Source organism: Rutidosis leptorrhynchoides, chromosome 4 (assembly GCF_046630445.1).
Source record: "Rutidosis leptorrhynchoides isolate AG116_Rl617_1_P2 chromosome 4, CSIRO_AGI_Rlap_v1, whole genome shotgun sequence".
Taxonomy (NCBI): Eukaryota; Viridiplantae; Streptophyta; class Magnoliopsida; order Asterales; family Asteraceae; genus Rutidosis; species Rutidosis leptorrhynchoides.
This window is the reverse complement of record NC_092336.1, coordinates 76,367,954-76,388,839: the sequence shown is the minus strand read 5'-3', so window position 1 is coordinate 76,388,839 and position 20,886 is coordinate 76,367,954. Positions and strand designations below refer to the sequence as shown.

General features: G+C 33.5%; 1 protein-coding gene across 1 annotated transcript; it reads right to left on the bottom strand.

Moving 5' to 3' along the window:
• Positions 1–17,433: 17,433 nt before the first annotated feature.
• On the bottom strand, positions 17,434–20,148 carry LOC139840735 (uncharacterized). Its single transcript, XM_071830984.1, has 11 exons — positions 19,999–20,148; positions 19,593–19,869; positions 19,369–19,471; positions 19,138–19,265; positions 18,955–19,039; positions 18,720–18,864; positions 18,526–18,603; positions 18,283–18,479; positions 17,891–18,173; positions 17,713–17,781; positions 17,434–17,601 (listed from the first exon to the last, which is right to left on the bottom strand). The coding sequence occupies exons 1-11, from the start codon at positions 20,146–20,148 to the stop codon at positions 17,434–17,436; spliced, it is 1,683 nt and encodes a 560-aa protein (XP_071687085.1).
• Between the last annotated feature and the right edge of the window lie 738 nt (positions 20,149–20,886).

Sequence of the window (20,886 nt, the reverse complement as noted above, 5' to 3'; positions counted from 1 at the left end):
TCACCAAAATTAGGGAACGAAGGAACGATATGGGAAATCGAAATTGAAATAGATTGATGGATTAAATCTTCAACAAAGTAGATATGAAAATTGTTTCGTTACCATATATGTTCTACATTCATCAATGCGTTAGGTTGAGTATCATTCTTTTACTCGAGACGAATATGTAACTGATTCGGATTCATAATTTACAGCGTTTAAAGCTCAAAAATGGATTTGGTACACAATGCACCAAGTAATGGTGCCGCAAAAGATAGAATAATCGAATTACCAGATGACGTTATTCATCGAATTCTATCTTTCCTTGACATGAAATACGTCGTTGAGACTAGTTTATTATCTAGGAAATGGAAGCATGCTTGGAAAACAATGCCCATTATTATCTTAAGTAATCACATTTACACTAGCCGGAATAAGTTTGCCAAATTTGTGCATGAGGCACTATCTCGCCGCAACAATCATACACAAGTTTCAACACTTGAGCTCAATTTTTCAGGAGACACGGAACAACCGTTTGTTATACCTATCGTGAACTACGCGTACTTGCATAATGTTACCAAACTGACTATGATATGGAGTAGTGGTTATAATAGTGAGCTTCCACAAGTTCTTTTTAGTTCTCCCACACTTAAACATCTCACACTTGATAATCGATCTCAATTTCGCGTGAAGTTCAACAAGAAGCAACACTTATGGCCAAATTCAGCTTGCTATTTTCCGGCTTCTTGGGATTTTCCGGCTTTAGAAACTTTGAATTTGAGTAATATATGTTTCGAGTTTAATGGGAATAAAAAGAAAAATGTCAATCTGTTTTCAAAATGTGTGAACTTAAAGGATCTTGTTTTACATCGACTTGAGTACAAGTTAGGGACATTTAATATTCGCGCTCCACAACTGACTAATCTCACAATTACGGATTCTAACTCATTTCCAAATGTGTTTAACGTCGTTGCTCCTCAACTTAAGAATCTGACGGCATCAGTTAGCTCATATTTATCGTACAATAGTCCTGCTTGTCTACGGTTGACTACAGAGGGTTTCAAATTTCTTGAGAAAGCCAACCTTTCTTTTGGACCTGGTGAGATAGAGAAGACGTGTGGGTCCCAAATACTTGATTTGTTTCCTATTTTCCGCAACGCTAAAATTCTAATCCTTGATGTGAACATAATTGAGGTATAGTAATTCAATTCGCATAGATTATTGTATATGATACAGTATATTCGTTTGTATATGTTCTTACTTATATGTATATGTTTGTGTATTTTGTAAAAATTAAGAGACTTTCAACGTGCATGGATCGAATCTTACGTGAACCTGGTCCGTTCATTAACTTAAAGTGTTTGAAGATAAATATGATGCTGCTCAAGGAATACGAGCCGATAGCAACAATTCTTGTTCAAGTAAATAACTACTTGCTTCACAACTGTCGAAGTGCTACAACTTCCATCGTTGATTTTCCGCAGGTAGTTTCACGCTTTGCATTTTCATCTCGAAATTTTAATTGAAGTGTATATATATTTAAAGGGCATTTGTAGAACTAGTATTTCTTTTTTTTTCTTTTTTAAATAAAACAGTATACCAGGAGTTGCCACAACCGGGTTATGCCAACTCAAGTAAAATCGGTGGTGCAAACACTTGTTTATGCTTACACGGATCACTTTATGCTTACATGGATCACTTTTTCTGACACACTTTTTGAAACCGGTGTTGGCACCACCCGATTTCTAAAAGTTTAGTTTTTTCGTGAAGTTTATAAACACCAATAGTTATAGCTGATAACACCAACTTGAATATTGATAAGTTGATAAACACCAATAGCTATAGCTAGCTTCAAAAAAAACTTTAACATTTTCAAACCCGGTGGTGCCAACACCGAGTTCAGAAAGTGTGTTAGAAAAAGTGATCCATGTAAGCATAAACCGGTGTTAGCACCACCAGTTTTCCTTTAGTTGGCATAACCCGGTTGCAGCAACTTCGGGTATACCGGTTTTACCAATATATATATATATATATATATATATATATATATATATATATATATATAGTCATAATCAAGTGGGAAACACTTTTTAGAGGGAAGGTGGAAGCAGATTTTTTTTTTCGTTTTTTGAAAAAACTTTGTTCACGAACATTATAGATTAGATGAAAATATGAACATTTAAAAAAAACACTTTGTGATGAATGTCATTATTTTGGCGGGAAAACACTCGAAGAAAAAAAATAAAAACATTCAATGCATTGAACGTTTTGCTGCTAAGTTTATTTGCATCGTTTTGTTTTCATCTTGTGTGAAGTGTTTTTTTTCGAATTTAGGCCGATTTAGAGTTTAGGGTTTAGGGTTTTCGGTTTTTGGGTTTACTCCGTAAACCCTCAACCCAAAACCCTAAACCCAAAACTCTAAACCGTTCGTGTTAAAATATTCAATCTAAACCCAAATTTCTAAACCCTAATAGCTAAACCCTAATTTTTAACCCCTTAATTTCTAAACCCTAATTTCTAACCCCTTAAAAAAAAAACTCAGAATCTAAACATTCAGTGCATTGAATGTTTTCATTTTTTTTCTTCGAGCGTTTTACCGCCAAAATAATAACATTCATCACAAAGTGTCTTTTTTAAATGTTCATATTTTCATGTGATCTTGATGCCTGAAAAAAAATTTCGAAAAAAACGAAAAAAAATTACTTCCCCCAAAAAAGTGCTTCCCTCTTGGTTAAATATCTCTCTATGTGTGTGTGTGTGTGTATATATATATATATATATATATATATATATATATATATATATATGGCAGGATCAATGGGGAAGTAACCAATCGGGGGGAAGCGAGGGGAAGCAAAAAAAATAATTCGTTTTTTGAAAAAACTTTGTTCACGAACATTATAGATTGGATGAAAATAAGAACATTTAGAAAAGACACTTCGTGATGAATGTTATTATTTGGCGGAAAAACGATCGACAAAAATAACATTCAAGATAATATTGTGCGTGGAGAATGTTAACGTTTTTTTTCTTCATGTTTTGTGAAGTAAAATTTAGCCCGATTTAGAGTTTAGGGTTTGGTGTTTTGGGTTTATTCTATAAACCCAAAACACCAAACCCTAAACCCTAAACCCTAAACTCTAAACCGTTCGTGTTAAAAACTCTATCTAAATCCTAAATCTAAACCCTAAACCCTAAATTTCTAAACCCTAATATCTAAACCATATAAACCCTAATATCTAAACCATAATATCCAAACCCTAATATCTAAAACCTCAACATACGCTCGAAAAACACGATAATTGTTATATATTACTTCTTCGAGCGTTTTCCCGCCAAAATAAAAACATTTATCACAAAGTGTCTCTACTAAATATTGGCTCTATTAATCGAGTCAACAGTAAGCGTCGATTTATTGGCGACTTGACTATCGCTTAGAGCCTAAATTGAATTCCAGGCAGGATTTAAAACCCATGGAAATTTGATTCTACCATTTTCATGGTGTCTCATTTTTTTATTTTTATTTTTTAAAATTTTTCCTACTTATAAGCCGGAGGTCCTTTTGGAAGCAATCTCTCTATCCATAGAATATTGAGAGGGATTACTTTCTCTACTCTTGGGAGTGTTTCACTTCGGGTGGAGAAATGACTTGTCTTTTTTCTAGGATAGGGGAAGGATTGTCTACATCTCACCTCCCCCATACCTTGCATATGCGGGATTGAGTTTTTTGTTGTTGTTGTTGTTGTCTCTACTAAATGTTCATATTTTCATCTCATCTATAATGTTCGTAAACAAAGTTTTTTCAAAAAACGAAAAAAAAAAGTTTTTGCTTCCCCCGCTTGGTTACTTCCCTCTTGATCCTACCACTATATATATATATATATATATATATATATATATATAGAGAGAGAGAGAGAGAGAGTGTTTGGAGAATATGTGGTTGTTATACATGTAAGTTAGGTGTAGAACTAATATGTCATTGGTTAAAAAACAAGTTGAGTGCACATTTTTCAAAATTTTTTATTTATATGAACCAATCATATTTTGGTTCTACACCCAAGTACATGTATAACAGCGTCAATGCGTCATATACACTTTACTCATATTGTACAAATGTCTTTTAAATTTATACTCTTTATCACAGAAGTTCTGTTCATCTCATTCTCATCAATTTTCGGAATTTCGTTGTTTTTAGACATTTTGTAATAGTAGTATTTTTTATTTTATGCGCTTATGAGTGGATAAGAAAATACTTATATTTTGAGGACTCTGCTTATATTAAATGTGTTACAGAAGAGACCAAGGCAGCCGGAACATGACGATATAATGGCTAACAAGTTGGCCAAGATGGAAAAAGGAAAAAAGCAACTGAAAATGGCCTTAGAGAAGGGAGCATTTGAGGCAAAATTAAAAATGCAAGATCAAATTATTGCGAATCAGAAGGCGATGTTTGAGCGACTTAAGTTGCAGTATGATAATTTGACATCACGTATGGTTGAATGCAAAATGGTAGAACTGCAAATACTGATTGAGAGCAAGGGTTCAGACAATGATGCCATCCGTAAAATATGTTTCGATATGAAATCAGTTATGGGCATGATACCTGAGGACTTGAGGGTGGATGCGAAGGTACGGTTTTCTTCTATGTTTCAAGGGTTGAAGAGTCTGTTTTTGACTCGTATCGAGGCTACTCAGTGGGAAGATATCGAAGCTGAGTTCGGGTTTATTATGAATCATGAGACTACTCTCTCTGATAACATTCACAGTGAATCATATGTTTCTGTTGTTGAATTTCCTGCAGTGCCGATAACATCGCCGGCTAATGTAAGTATACTAGTTTTTAAGAGCCCGTGCGTTGCACGGTGCTGGCTAATCAAAACTAAGTATAAAATACGAATGAACTTATTAACAAATAACAAAACATCTTACATATGTTACAGTATCTGGAGTTATTTTGATTGTACCATTTGGTTTTCTTTGATTTGGTTCCATTATGTTACAGTTTATGGATAATTCACTAAAATCTAACATGTAAAGCTTTAAAATAACTATTGGCAGCTTTTTTTCATAAGAAACGCAATGGGTGTTTTGTATCTCAAATGACTGACGTTTTGGATCAATAAGGTTTAAGATGTTGGTTAAAAAAATGGAAATAGGAGAATGGAATATGTTGTGTAGAAATGAAATCATTAGTAACTGCAATATATAGAAGAATCAATTAACTGTAAATATGTGCTTTGAAATTTTGAACGTTCATAACATTCTATACATAACGTTAATGTACATTGACAAAACAACATAAATAGAAGTCCTCTTAGAACGTTCATTTGAGCACAAGTTAGAAAACATAAAACATGAAGCTATTAGATAGAGTGAAAATCTGCAAATGTCCATAAATTTTAAGATAACAAAAGTGAAAGCATTGTTATGGACTACTTTACAACATATTAATGTAGAAGCTTGAACATGCAAACAAAATACTGCCACCAGATAGTAAGATTAAATACATACATTTTATACTTTACCATGGTTGTAGGAACCAATAATAAGGAAATTCAAAAGAAGGTTTCAACAACTTCCTGGTTAATTGATCAGAAGGGCGTGTTTAGTTGTAGGAATACACCCTTGTTATAAGAATATGCGAATAGACACTGATCACCAGGTTTCAATCCATGTGGTCTAAGATAGGGAACCCAGCCTGCAGATACACTCAACTTCCTTTTACGTTTAGTTCCTTCGTTGATAATCTTCCTGCTCCATTCCTTAAGTTGTTGATCAATACAAAACACTTTTTTTCCATGCCTGAGTTTAGGAAAAATGTTCAACTCATCTGGAAGACGCTATCAACAAAACATTAAATAACAAAACTTAGTATAATTGAACGTTTGAATGAAAGACTATTTAGGGATCAGTGATAAATAGATAGTTGGGGTAATAAGAATTATAATTACAAAGAAAAATGTAAGTAAGAAATGTACCCAGATTTTTGCTTTAGGAATAGTAAACCAAACAAACATGAAACTACCATGAAAAGCAAGTTTACAGAATTTGGGTAGACTATTTGTAATCAAAGTTTCACATTCGTTCTGTTTTGTTTCTTCAATAGCATCAACATCAATCGGTAGTTCCTTTGAACCAAACATTTGCAGACCTAATTGTGTTGCCATATTCTGAATGGATTTGTTAAAATAAGTAAATTAGTATAGGATAACACAATAATAAAAATTACTAATTTTAACAAAAAGGATAACACGTATTCTGAATGGATTTGCTGACCTCGAGTGTTTTAATTTAGAAATTTTAACAAAATCTAAGACAAAGCAACAGGCAGCCAAATCAACGAAAATTTAAAAAAACTTGCAATATTAGATAAGCCCGTATTTACTTCTTAATCGGCAATAGTATTTGAATTAGTTAAAATTTGGATTCAATTAAATTAAAACGGATTAAGATATCGGAACTTACAGTTCAATACTGCACGATGGCGATGTGGATTGGCGATGGAGTTGAGGAGAAATAGGATCGACTGGTAATGTGAAAAGGGGAAATGTAAACCCTAGATATGAATGTTGAATCGTTTTTGATCAGGTACTTTTAATGGGCTGATTTAAGTGGGCCGTATTTTCATGTACACATTGGGCATACTTGAAGAACATCTTTAATTCATTAGTATCTTGTATAAATGGACCGAACCAAAAATGAAAGAATGGATGTTGGGTATAAATGGCATTGTCAATGACAATAATAATGATCAAAGCTGATCAATAACATTTTAGTAACTATATATTTATGGTTTGATATAAAACCATATTTTTTACCATTTATGGGGAAAAATTACTAAAGTATTTTGAACTATATACATTAAGAATGGCTAGTTACAAAAGGTATAAGTATTTGTATGTATGATAAAGTGAATTGATATAAAATGCACGCTTGGTAAATCCAGAAATTACCACAGAACAAAACAATTTACTTAGACGACACATAGTACATTATGTAAAAAAACAATGTTCAAATTACAACCAATCCAAAATAAGCTTTTCTAAGGAATGATATAAAGATTCGTAAACTGGATGAATAAGGTTCGATAAAAATTTTGGTCCAAAAAGCAAGTATTTTGATATAAAAATTATATAAAAAAACTAAGTATAATAGATTTGATATATATTTTATATCAACTTGATAAGAATGATATAAAAATCATAAGTATCAAAAAATTGATACATATTTTATACCAACTTCATAAGAATGATATAAAAAAACTAAACGGCAATATAAAACTATCACTCATAAACATACATATAAAACCACATTGGTCCAAACAGAATCTTAGTATTGCAATATTGTGAATGGGTTAAATCGTCTTCAACACTTTACTTTCAGTATGCAAGTAAAATCTGCAAGGAAAAAACAAAAAGGAAAAGCAAATTATTGAGACGTTACAAAAAAGAAAAAAAAAACATAAAATAACAAAATACGGAAATATAAATGAAAATGTAACCACTTAATGGATTACTGTCTAATTTTCATGTTGAATGTCATATAGTTTTATATATTGAATAAAAAATAGTAGATGAATAGTGTTCAAGATAAATGAAATGTTATTTTAATACCTTGCCTTTATAGGTGCTGCAAAACTTCTTTGAAAACGACGTTTTTTGTTGTATCTGATAATTGGTTGTCTTTGTTGATAATAAGCACTTTAAGACCATTTTTCGATGTTACCCTAGACAAAGCGACATAAAGCTGACCGTGGCTGAAGACTGGCTTGGGAAGGAATAAACCAACGTTGGCCAAAGATTGTCCTTGGCTCTTGTTGATAGTCATTGCAAAGCATACGGCTATTGGAAATTGTCTCCTTTGAAACCTAAAAGGAATTCGTTTGTCCGAAGGTACGATTAACATTCTTGAAATAGCAGTGATTTTTCCTACATGTGTACCAGTTAACACTTTCGCTTTAATAACCTTATCACGAAGTTCCATCACTTGCAATCTAGTTCCGTTGCACAATCCACCCGATTGATCAATATTTCTTAGTAGCATAACTGGTACTCCGACCTTAAGAGACAAATTATGTTTTGGTAAACCGCCTATGTTAATGCTATTTAAATATTCAGTCGTGTACATCTCAGAATTGAAGTCTGCATCTCTATCTGATTGGCATACGTTGTCCGAACTTAGATAGGACCTTGCTTCACCCTCAAGTGATTCCATCATTCGATCATTTATGATGTTTACAATTTCGTGTGTTGGAGCCAGAATTGCACGTTCCTGATAGTACGTTGGATTTCCAAGATTTTGTAAATAATCTGGATAAATACACTCAATAATTGATCCAATTGGATCCTCAACATCATTGATTAACACATCTCCAGGCATTTGAATATCTGAAATCCCATCGTCGGTTGGATTAACATTTCCATCACCTATGTTTAATAACCAATCTGCAAAATTGCGTATTTCTTCTAGTTTCTTCTGGCTTTCTTCATTTGAAGAACCGGAAGGTACCATTGAAAGACGCATGTTCTGTGTTAGTTTTAGAACAGTTACATGATCCCATAGGTATGAGGAGTTCAAAGTAGAATTAACAATATCCTCTCGTTTACCATGTGTCACCACCGGTAGGACTTGCCTGAAATCACCCCCAAAAACAACAACCTTACCACCAAAAGGAATGTCCATGCTATCTGGATTTACACAACGGCATATGTCGCGAAAAGAACGATCCATAGTTTCCACACATATCCTTTGTACCATTGGTGCTTCATCCCATATAATTAACTTAGCTCTTCTGATTAAACCAGCTAAATTACTGTTTGGTAAAATTCTGCAATAGGATTCATCAGTTGGGTCAATCGGTATTGCAAATCTGGAATGTGCAGTTCTACCTCCACTTAATAACAACGCCGCTATTCCGCTTGAAGCAACATTCAGAACGATTTCACCTTTACTTCGAAAAGCAGCTGAAAGAGTTTTCCATAAGAACGTTTTTCCAGTTCCGCCGTATCCATATAAAAAGAAAACGCCACCTTTATCAGTTTCAACCGCATGTTGTATGGTGTCGTAAGCCTTTTTTTGATCTGAATTTAGTTTTTCAATTAGTTGATGATGCTCCGTTTCAAGTGCAGCCATATCGTACGATAGTTCATCAATAATTAATGGATTTTCAGACAAATTCAGATAGGTGGACGTAGGTAATGGCATTGAACTGTAGTTTGACAATGATTTACCATTTTTTTGCAGGGTTTTTTCGATGTCCTTCAATATAAGGTTCTGAATCATTTCTCTAGTTGGTTCAATACCTGAAATACATTTGTTGTACATATGAATTCAATTAAAAGAATATGATGAAGTACAGTAGGTAAACATATTTAATAGACACAAACATGTATTTTATTTGTTATAATAGATAATATATAATAATGTTTTCTGATTTTGATTACCGGATATGCGATGATGAATGATATCAGCAGATAAGTAATCAAAAGTCTTCTCAAATACTTCTTCTGGTCTACTTAAACTCTCTGTTAGAAGTAGCTGAGCAAAAAAATTTCGAAGCCAACAACCTGATCCCCAAGAACTTGCATCCTTTATACTTTCGATATATTCTGCGTCATCGTCTAACAACCCCATTTCATAGCAAGCGGCTTTGAAAGTTGGACATAAATTACCATTAACTGTCTTGATGTCTTCGTAGCAGGTAGGACCTCTAACATGGTTCAACAAAATTCGAAGGAAAAATAGTTCCCCGGTTTGAGGTGAAACATGATGAATACGTCCTATCGATCCGGTGAAATTCTTGCGTGGTGTCCATTGTCTTGTATCTTTGTTCCAAACAAATTTGGTTGGGAATTCGACGTATGTCAATTGTTTGGCTTCAGCGTTTGTTTCATTACATTTCATCCACTCTAAAAACTGAGATACATTAACTGACGGGTCTTCAAGAACCTCTTCAAGTAACTGTGCTTCATCAAAAATTACTGAATGCTGATCTTCCAAATGAAACGCCAAACGGATAACAGTTGGATTTCTATGGTTTATATCAAAAGACAACATTCGCCAAACTGCCTCACAGGATGATATGTAACGGCAGTCATAGAATTGGCGTATTTCATCAGTGTCTTCTTCGCATACACCTGCTGTAACTCTATCGTTGCCCTTGTGGATATATTTAAAAAGATACCTAATCGCTCCAACTTGGTTACACCATTCGACATTTATGTGTGCTTGGTATTTTTTTAGTAAGAAAGGATTATAAGGAACAACGTTGCCGTTATCAAGGTCGTGGCCTTGTTTCTTGATCGTTCGGCCATTATTTCTTCTTCTGTAAATTGGGTAGCCGTTGGTATCTAAAGTTGTTTCGTCAGTAAATGGTTTTGGAAAATTCTTGGTGCATTTTTTCTCAACGTTAGTGCATGAGCAATTAGGATTTTTATCACCGCATGGTCCGTGAATCATTAACTCCGACACAAGTTGATGTAGTTCTGGATCTTCATCTTTATCTGGAATTTCCGCACAAATATACTCGTCTATGTCTTCCGGTTCTGGAAGTTTGTCACGCTCATCAAGGAACATGCATATATGTGCGTGTGGTAAACCGCGCTTCTGAAACTCGACCGTATATATTTCTGGATGTAAAAAACAACATATAATGAGTTTTATGTTAATAAAGTTTTGTTTAAATATAACGATTGTATTTCCACGCTTATATAAGACTGAAAAAAGAAAAAAGGTAATACTTTTGTATGTAAAATGTACGATAGTGATGAACAGAATTAGTAGTTTTAATTAATATTTTATTTAAAAACAAAAAGCAGATGTTGACATACCAGCCTTAACCCTGCCGAATATTTTATTCTGCTTAATATCATCCATCAGCCTATCAAGTTTAATTTTAAACATTCTTGATTGGTAAGCCGGTTTATCCTCTGGGTTGAAACCTGTACCCTCCAAGGCCCTACGAATTTCAGGCCATTTTGAGTTGCATGTGAAAGTTATGAATAGGTCAGGGTAACCATAAACTCGACACAGAGCCATAGCATCCCGATAGTTTTCGAGCATATATCTTGCACATCCTGTAAACGAAGAAGGAAGTTTAACTCGGTTACCCAACATACTGTTGTCAACATAACCTGATAGATTCGCATTTGTCAAGTTTCTGAATGTATCAGCTCTTTGAATTTTCTTGTTTTTTCTGATGTAGTAAATTCGTTCAGACTCAACCATTGTGTAAGCATCTACTAATAATTGTTGTTGAAGTTTCCTTGATAAGTGAACTAAAGTTGGAATTTCTCTTTCTTGTATTTTGTAAGCGAAAAACTCTCTCATTGTAACTCTCTTTCTCTTCTTTGTAGTTACCCCTTCAATCTCTCTATGGAAAATATCTGGCCGGTAACCATCCTCAGCATAAGCAAACAATAGAGGATATTGCAGTGCCAAATATTGAGGGTGTAGCTCGCTTATTCTTTGTAAACCTTCCTTTTGATTGTCTACAATTATATCCCTCTTATCAAATTGTAAGTCTATATCACCGACAATTAAGGCAGCAACTTCATCTACTGTTGGTAGGTTATAGTTACGACCATCTGTACTTCTTCTAGCGATGAGTTTGATTTTAAAATTTGCAGTTTTCGTTTCCTCAAAACGATCACGTGCCATTCTGTACATCTTCACCAGTGGATTGCAATCGTCTAAAAGTTCCAACAGTTCTTGTATAAGTGACTCATCTAATTGACTTCTAGAAGCAGTTTCCTCATTACCATCCTTCACTCTGTAGAGTATTTGCAAAATAAAAAATAAAATAAAATATATTTATGGACAAAAGCTCAATTTTTGTTCAGCATAGAAATATAAAAAGTAGATATTGAATCTTATATTTACCCGAGTGCTCTTGATCTGTTACGGGCTTCGTTGGCAGTATCATAAATGTATAGTTGGGAATATTTAGGTGTCGATCCAGATGAAGGTACCAATCCACCCAATCTATGACAATTTTGACCCTTTATTCGAAATGTGTACGGACCTCTGCCTCTGTTGGCAGATTTATCGACCTTGCCACCCATTGAAGTGAAAGCAAAAACCATGTTGTATTGTCTGACATTTTCAACAAAATGTTTGCTTTTGGGGTGTTTGTTTGTGTATAAATCCATTAAAAGTTTAGGTGGTGTTTTTGTGAATTCAGGCAGAGCGATTCTACCCTTGAGACAACATAAAGAGAAAGCGCCTGGTAGTCCTTTTGTACGTAATCCACGTGTTGTTTCCTTTTTCCACATTTTAGCACCACACGCGGAGCAAGTAAAAGATAAGTCTCCTTCATCGTAGTAGTCTGTAAAAGTAGAGGTTGTTAGGTGTTATTTATTTTAATATGTGTTACACATAAATACGTTTACGGTTGACATTATATTTGGAATCAAATAAATAATAATCATAGTTGGATTGGTTATACCTTTTGAAATTCCTTTTATTTGTTGGCTGTTTACTCCAGAGGTACCTTCATCGCTAATATCAAATGGAATAGGTGTGGGATTCCAGGTCCTCTTTGTTCCACACCTTACTTTTCGTTGTCTAGTTATTTCAATTCTAGCCTTTCTTGCACCTACAAAGAATTTGAAAATTATTTCAGTTTTTTAATAAATAAAATTAAATTAGTTTGAAAGTGTTATTTCAGAATATTGAGGTAATGACTAAAGCGTAGTTGATAAGAATTGAACAATTTATGTAATTTAAAAAATGAAAACATACTCTTAGGGTCAGGATTAGATGAGTCAACTTGTGTGGATGTGTCAACGTTTTGAGAAATTGCTGCATACGTAGCTGTTCGTGTTTTTGCCTTAAATGTGAAACCACATGAAGTAGCTGGAGAACATGTTGTTGAATCAGAAGGGGTATTAAATGGTTTGTTACTTGATGTTGGTGTACCATTTGTTGTTTTTTTAGAGGTCTTGGTTGTTGAACTACGCCGGAGTAGGTCTGTTAAGAATAATAAGATTATGGTATAGCAAAGTAACCAAGAGCAATGAACTGGAAGTAACCAAAAAAATATATTAAGTAAGTCACCAGATTGTGTTAAGGTTTTCGGTAGATCGGATTCGTTGGTTGGTGAGATGGTGAAAATATTTTTTCTTAAAGTATTTAGAAGTAATGTTCGTTCATTACTTGGAGCAGATGAATTTACACCACCTACAAAATAATCAGAAAAAGGACATGAAATGTTATTATTCAGAAGTCAATTTTATTAAATTGCATTAGTCAAACAATATTTTGTAGAAACTATATCAAATTATAAGTGAGTAAGCAAAATCATATACACACCTGATATATGCAGTGGTGAAGTGGTGGGCAAACAACTGTCCCTATGTGTAACTTTTTGACATAGTTGTATCGATGGTGTGTTCGGTTCTTGAAAATTTAAGTGTGTAGAAGTAACAGGTGTCATGAAAGTACATACATTTGAAATATTTGTTGATTTCAAAGTTGCGTTTTTTGACGTTGACTGCGATGTGCTGGTTGTGTTGCCCGTACAACATGTTTTATTCGTGCCTGTCCAAACAATACATAAAGTTTTAAATGTTAGAAGTAATCTCGGGGTTTCAAATAACAGATAAAGGAAACGATTAACTTCTAACCTTTTTTCACCTTGGAGTTACGAAGGGTTGACCTTTTGTTTGAAGAATTAAATGGAGTAACTTGTCTCAATTCGGCTAGCTTTATTCTTCGTTCGTTTCGTTTTATGGATGCGATGTCGACACCTTAAATTTGAGTAAACTCATTTTGTGTTAGATTGAGAGCATTGTAATGAATTATAAAAAGTGTGTTTCAAAGATATGTTGGATAACGAATTCGAAGAAAACTTACAATTGTTGAAATTTAAGGGATTGAGTGGGGGTGTGCTAGTCTGCGGGTGATTTAAAACTGTTGTAGGTTGTTGATGAGGATTGGCATGGTTTGACGGGGCTTCTCTGTCTTTGCCTTTGCCTTTAAATGGTGGTTGAGGATCGATTGATGCCGGACTATGCTGAATGTTTTTAGCTTGAGGAAATGTATGATTAATATGAAAATAAATATTGAATTTTAATTTTTGTAAGTGAAAACACCATGGTAGAATGCTTACAGAAGTTAGAAGTAAACCGACTGAGTAGCGGTGTGCACGGTTGAAGGTTGTTTGAAAGTTTCATTGGCAGTTGAAAAGGAATTGAATGGTGTAACGGTTCATTATTTTCTTTTTCTTTGCCTTTTCTTTGGCGTATAGAAATGGTCGATGCAGGTGAGTTTTTGATGTTTTCACTTGGCTCACCTGTATGGTGAACATGAATATATACATGTTGAAGTAATATAATCAGACATAAAGTATAAGATTTTCAGGATGAAAATTATAGTTGTAGTGGGGTGTATTACATGATATTGATGATGATTGTGACGTGATCTTGGGAGTGGATTTTCTCGAGCGCATGATTCTGTTTCTTTCAATTGTATCCTTTCTACGTTTTCTTGCAACGGCAGCTTTATAAAAAAATGTAAATCAAATTTAAATACTGAAATTTGATGGAACAAATGTGATGTTAAGATTTTGATTAATTAGGTTATGTACAAACAGTGCCACTTAAAACAGTAAAGAGAAGGTCACCTAAGTTAGTGACATCGTTGAATGGCATGCTTTGAATGTGAGCATCTAATCGTTGTACCAATGTGTTAGTAGTAGATGTAGTAGCATGTTGAATAGAGTTGGTTTGTCCAGCTTAACAAAACAATAAAACAAAGATAAAAACTCTAATATGTCTCTGACTTGGTAAGCTATTTCCTCACATCTAATTATTTCTTCAATTGATTTAAGTGCACAGGTTATGATTTAGCTTTCTTCAATTCATATTTGTACATATTTGAAGATGTCATATATATGGGGTTGGTACTACTGTGTATTTTATTCAGGATCCATGTCATATCTATGTGCAGTGGATTTAATATTAGTAATACGATTAAAAATATGACTTATGTCATTAATAATTGTTGTATTTATGACAATCTTCAAAATTCATCCTTGATAGTTTCTGGTAATCTTAGGTGCTTTAGTGTTTATGGCCTATGAACCGTCTTCAAAGTTCATTTTAAGTTTAAATTTTTTGTTTCAAGATTTTTTTTTTTTTCCTTTATTTTGAATTAGTATGACAGCTGGTACCTCACTACTTGAGAAGTATGAAATTGACCCAAAACAAATTGGCCGATTGGAAGTTGGTAGTGAAACAGTGATAGACAAAAGCAAATTGATCAAGACTTTTTTAATAAAAATGTTTGAAGAATGTGGAAACACAGACATTGAAGGTGTCGATTCAACAAACGCTTGAACGCAGACATTGGCGGTTACATGATTTCTTAACCTGGGCGTTAAATAATTATATTGTAGAATGTTAAAGAGATACTGAACCTGAAACAGATGTTGCTTTTGGTCGATGTAGAACAGTGTCGACGGTTTTGAGTGAACATCTTGAAGGGTCAATATTGTCCTCTTTGTGTTTTCTTGGAAAAGATCCTGTTTGAAAAACAAAAAAACCAAAAGTAAAACGACTGAAACCTGTCGGATTCTGAATATTGCCAGATGATTGATATAACGTTTGGGAATATATGCTTTTCCAAAAAAAAAAAAAAAAAAAAGAACGTTTGGGAATATATTCATTTTCATTATATACATCTGCCTCAGTGAATTTAAATAGAAGAAATACCTTCATGATGCTTGTTATTGGTGTAAACAGGTCGATTTATGTCTACTTCTCCAAGAGGAATTCTTACATTTGGAAGCGGAGTTACAGAGGAGTTGCCATTGTTTTCTTGCTGAGATGTCTTCCCTCTGCCTTTTGAAGTAGAATTACGTTTGTCCATGGATGAGTAACAATCTATCTAATATGAAGGAAAGCAAGAGTTTTTTATTGTTTGAAGTGTTAGCATACGATTTGTATGTTCGAATGGAAGGATAGAAAGTATGGAGGTTTTTTCCAATGTTAAATATATTGGAACAGAATGATGAGGAACGATATTTGAAATTTGAAACTCTAAAACTGTTTTAGGAAACCAAATATTATGTAGTGACCTTTTGGTTGTAGAAAGAAAGAGAATTTTAGATGTTGAATTATAACAGTTTGTCAATCTAACATCTATAAGGTTAGTTGTTAGGTATATAAATTAATTATTAGTGATTATGCATTAGTTTTTGATTATTTGTCGACAGTAGAATTTTCATCAAACCAAGCAATCTGATTAGTAGTGTGGCCCATCAAATTCACCATTGTGTTATTTTTCTACTAACCAAGCAAAATGTATGGATTCAGGCAGCCAGGAAAATAAGAGTTGGTTTAATCATCTTTAACAACTTAGTGGAATCAATGGTGTTCTTTTGTACATTAATGTTGTTAAACAGAAGATTGCAATTCGATCTAAAATGTTAAAGAAAGAATATGTTTATTCTACTTTAAAGGTATGTACCTGTGTACGTATGCTTTATTCTTTTTGTCTTCGCATAATCGTAGTGATGATAAGATTGTAAAATTTGTACAGTTGGGAATTAGTTTAGTTGCAGGCAATTCTATCAACACCCATTCAAATAGGGAGTATATTGCTTTTTTTTTATATGTATTAGGTATGTTCTATGGTGTGAATCTTTTTTTAAAAGTTTACCTGTGCTTCCTCAACCTTTACAACTCCCCTAATTTTTGAAAAGTTAAAAAATTTGTCGGAGGAAATTGCTTTAGGTTGATGAGCCTTCTAATATTTGTGGTCCCAATCAATTTATTTGTTGGTTGTTGGTCACATGGTGGACCTAAAAATTTTGGACACTTGAGTAATTATTCGGTGAACAATTTCACATATTGTCGTTGGTGGGACACTTGAAGAAAACTAAATTGCTTCTCACCCTTTTCCTTGTCATATAGTGAGGAAGAAAACACGTATATTGATTCTTCTATTACAACATCAATCATAGTTTACATGGTGATTTTTATTATCCTCAAAATTAACATTTAAAATTTTAAATTAGTGTTGTATTAAAGGATTAGATTAACAATTATCAAAGTATCCAAGTAGAATGAATACAATCGTTTCTATATGCAAGTAGGAGTTTTGAACTTAAAATTTAAGTGATGGTGAGTATGAAAACGATTTGTTGCAATCAAAGTGTGTCAAAATTTGTAGTTATGCATATATAAGTGATGGTTAGTATGAAAAAGATTTGCTACAATGTGTCCAAATTTGTAGTTAAGCATATTGGTAATCCTAAAGTAAAAGAATGAATAATGACAGTGTAAGTAAAGCAGACAACCCAAAATAAATAACTTGGCAAAACAATTGTTCAAAATTAAACACACACAGGGAATGAAATAGAAGACAATAGCAACACAAATTGTTCCTTAACAAAGGAATTTAAAGTAGTTTAAAGTAGTGCCACATGAAGGATTATAGTGAATTGCATCACTAATCATCACCAAGGTTAAACTTCTTGTGACGGGTTGTTGATGACTTAACCGACAATGGGCTTTCATTTGGTTCTTCTTTAATCTGTTTTTTTGGAGGAGTGTATCCTGTGCTGCTTGCAAGATCCACCATGTGTTTCTCGTTAGCCGAAAGGTTGGAAGAACCACACTATAATGTGTATGAAATAGGAAATGGTTAGTGTGAATGGAGTTTGAAAGTTAGTTGTTAATAGCAGTAGGTAACGATTTGAGTATAAATTTAAGGAGTTTATAAATATACCTTTGGAGAAACTGACATGTCACCAGTTGCAGCTTCAAGTTTCATTTGTTTGAATTTCGGCCTGTCAATCTTAGTCGGTAATAATTCAAGAAACGTTTTCGTTAGTAGTCACAGTTGAAGGAATAATTAAAGTTGTAAATTGTAAGGAAAATGATTGTTAATGGAGTTTGGTGATTACCTTGAACTGTTGACGGAAGTGATCCACAAATACTTCATCAGTCGAATACTCCTTAACTGTAAAGTTCGTCTGCTTGTATTTCTTGTGGTTACCAGTAATTTCCAGCTTGCACAATAGAGTATTACCAACTAATGCTTCTAATTCAACAGATTGATCTTCGTCTTCCGGTAGCGCTTTCTTAATCTCATAAGCTGATTCGGTAACATATTTCTTGACAAGTGATTCAAAAACGGTGAATGTTGCTATCCCAGTTGCATCCACAACACGGACGCTTACCTTGAACCTGTGGATTGTGTTGTTTAGAGTACATATTTGTAATCAAAGTACAAAAGGTATACATATTACAGAATTAAAGAAAACTGTACGAATGTTGGTAGTTGAATGTTACATACCTAAGAGCAACCTGTGGATGTTCACCGCAATCTCTGCAAATACGCTTCAATAACAACTGTTGGTCAATGTCAAGCGTAAGATCAACGTCCTTTGAAGTTGTTGGTGCTGTCTTATGACATTTTTTACATGCAATGTATGACCACGGCTCGTGCGGTTCAATTGCAATGATCTCTGCTTCAACAACAAATGTACCTTCCTGCATATGTGTTTAAAAAGAAAGCTTCGTTAGTAACACAAATAACCCAAGTGATTGCTGCAAATACAGTGCCATTGACTACAACAATGTAACCACCGAATAAAGTGTTAGTGTTGATTGTAGACTATATTCACCAACTGACAGAATAAGCAGTATAGGAATTATTTAAAAAATGCTTAGAACTATTTTGGATTACATGATTAAAGTTAAGTGATAATATAAAAGGTATAAACAACTAACATGATTAATTGACAAGTCATCACACCCGACACAAAGAACGTTCTGAAACCATTCATCCAGTGGTTTCCCTTTAGGTGTCAATGATGGTGTAAAAGAAGGTGCGAAGGAAGACTGAGAATCATTATCATTTTGTACTGCAAGATACCTGCAGCAAATGAGGGATTACACATATGCAAAAATTTCCAAGGTGGTTAAGTAAACAACAATTTTGTACTAATTGCAAAAATGTGTTTACCTCTTCCTGAAATCTTCGATGACCGGTAAGTCACTGTCCATAAACACTCTTGTGTGAGTCCAGTCAGTACCAACAGTTAGCTGGTCTGCATTTGAATGTTGATATTAACAAAGTTTAATTCAGGCCTTAATATAGACGTGCATAATAACCATAAAAAATTGAGTAAGTGTTAAAAAAATGTACGTTGGAATTTCTTTGTGCGACCAAATTGAATAACCAAAATCACACATTGACTTGAGTCTAGTTGTTTCATGTATGCCAAAAACTTAACCATATATGTTCTAAATAAGGTGCAAGACACTATTGAACCGCTACAAAAAAAAAAAAAAAAAAAAAAAAAAAGTTAGCATCAATATAGTAATTTAATAAAATTTAAGAAAGGAATTTAGTGTGTATATGAGTTGTGTAGTTTACTCTAAATCCTTGAGCTCAAGGTTGATGTACTTGGACTTTTCATCATTGCTACTCCCATAAAATTTTGGTTCACGATCATAGTAATTGACACAACCAATTACATCTGATATATAGCAAATAAATAAGAATGTTACACATGTATACAAATGTTGGTTTCTGCTGCTATTGTGTTGTATTAGTATAAAAGAGTAGACTTTTTCTTACAAAGAATATAATGCAAATACCTGCCGTGTGTTTCTCTGATAATTGACAGGTTATAAGATCAATAAATGGAATAAACTTGAAACCATCACTTCCAGACCATTGAGTGGGAGGAACTGGCACAAATGTGGTCTTGTTTGTGAAAATAAGTTTGCAATCATGAGTCCAATGATTTAGACTATTATGGTTGCTTAGCTTTAATGTACCAATACTTTTAAAAACATAGATTTGTTGCTCTTTCAATAATTCCTCATATTTTTTCTTATGCGTATTTTTCACAGTAAGGCCAATTCTTTCTCCCTATATTAAAAAAAAAAGTGAAAATAAATAAATTTGGTTGTAAGTGTAAGCAGAATACAATATGCAAAAAGTTATAAGGTAAGGCAATCAACTTATGTACATAAAATGTGAAATGTTTGAAAGTTATACCTGATCATCAGTTGCAATCACATCGAGGAAAGGTAAACCGTGGTCAAAATAGGATCTTGTAAGTGTTTCAATGCTAAGCAATTTCAAACGGGTGTTGACATGAGGAGCTCTAGGAGTAATTGCTCCGACCATGAGTAAATGAGATTCCATTGAAGAGATGACGGGTATGTTAAAGGAGGATTTAAAGGGTATGATTGGTTCTGCAAAAGACAGATAGTTTAGAGAATATGAGAATGATAATGAATTAGTTATCTGTTATGGGGGCTAATTTTGCATTAATATTGTGATAATGGAAACAACTGAAATATGCTGGGAAGTTTAAGTTTATAGAAGGTATATATTATTGTTGTAGTTGCAATGATAACATTAATTGACCCACAACTACAAATGTCATCACCTTTAGATCTCTTTTAACCACTTTATAACTTAAATTTCGGAATGGATTGGAAGTTTGTAGAAGGTATATATTAGTGTTAGTTACAATGATAACTGTAGTTGGCCCACTACTACAGATGGCGCCATTTTTAGTGTAATTTTAACCACTTTATATCCGAATGAAAAAAAGAATAAGGTATAAGTGGTAAATTTGACCATTTATATTTATATTTACTCTAAAATAGATCATTTAAGTGTTACAGTATCTCCAACATGTGAAGCAATGATAACATTAATTGACCCACAACTACAAAAGTCATCAACTTTAGATCTAAACTAATTTATATATTAAAGATCGAAAGGGTTTGGATGTGTACAGAAGGTATTTATTAGTGTTGTAGTTGCAATGATAAATGTACCCACTACTACAAATGGCATCAACTTTACTTAACTTTTAGCCACTTTATGTGTGGGAAAAAAAAATAATAAAGTATAAGTGGTAAATTTGACCAT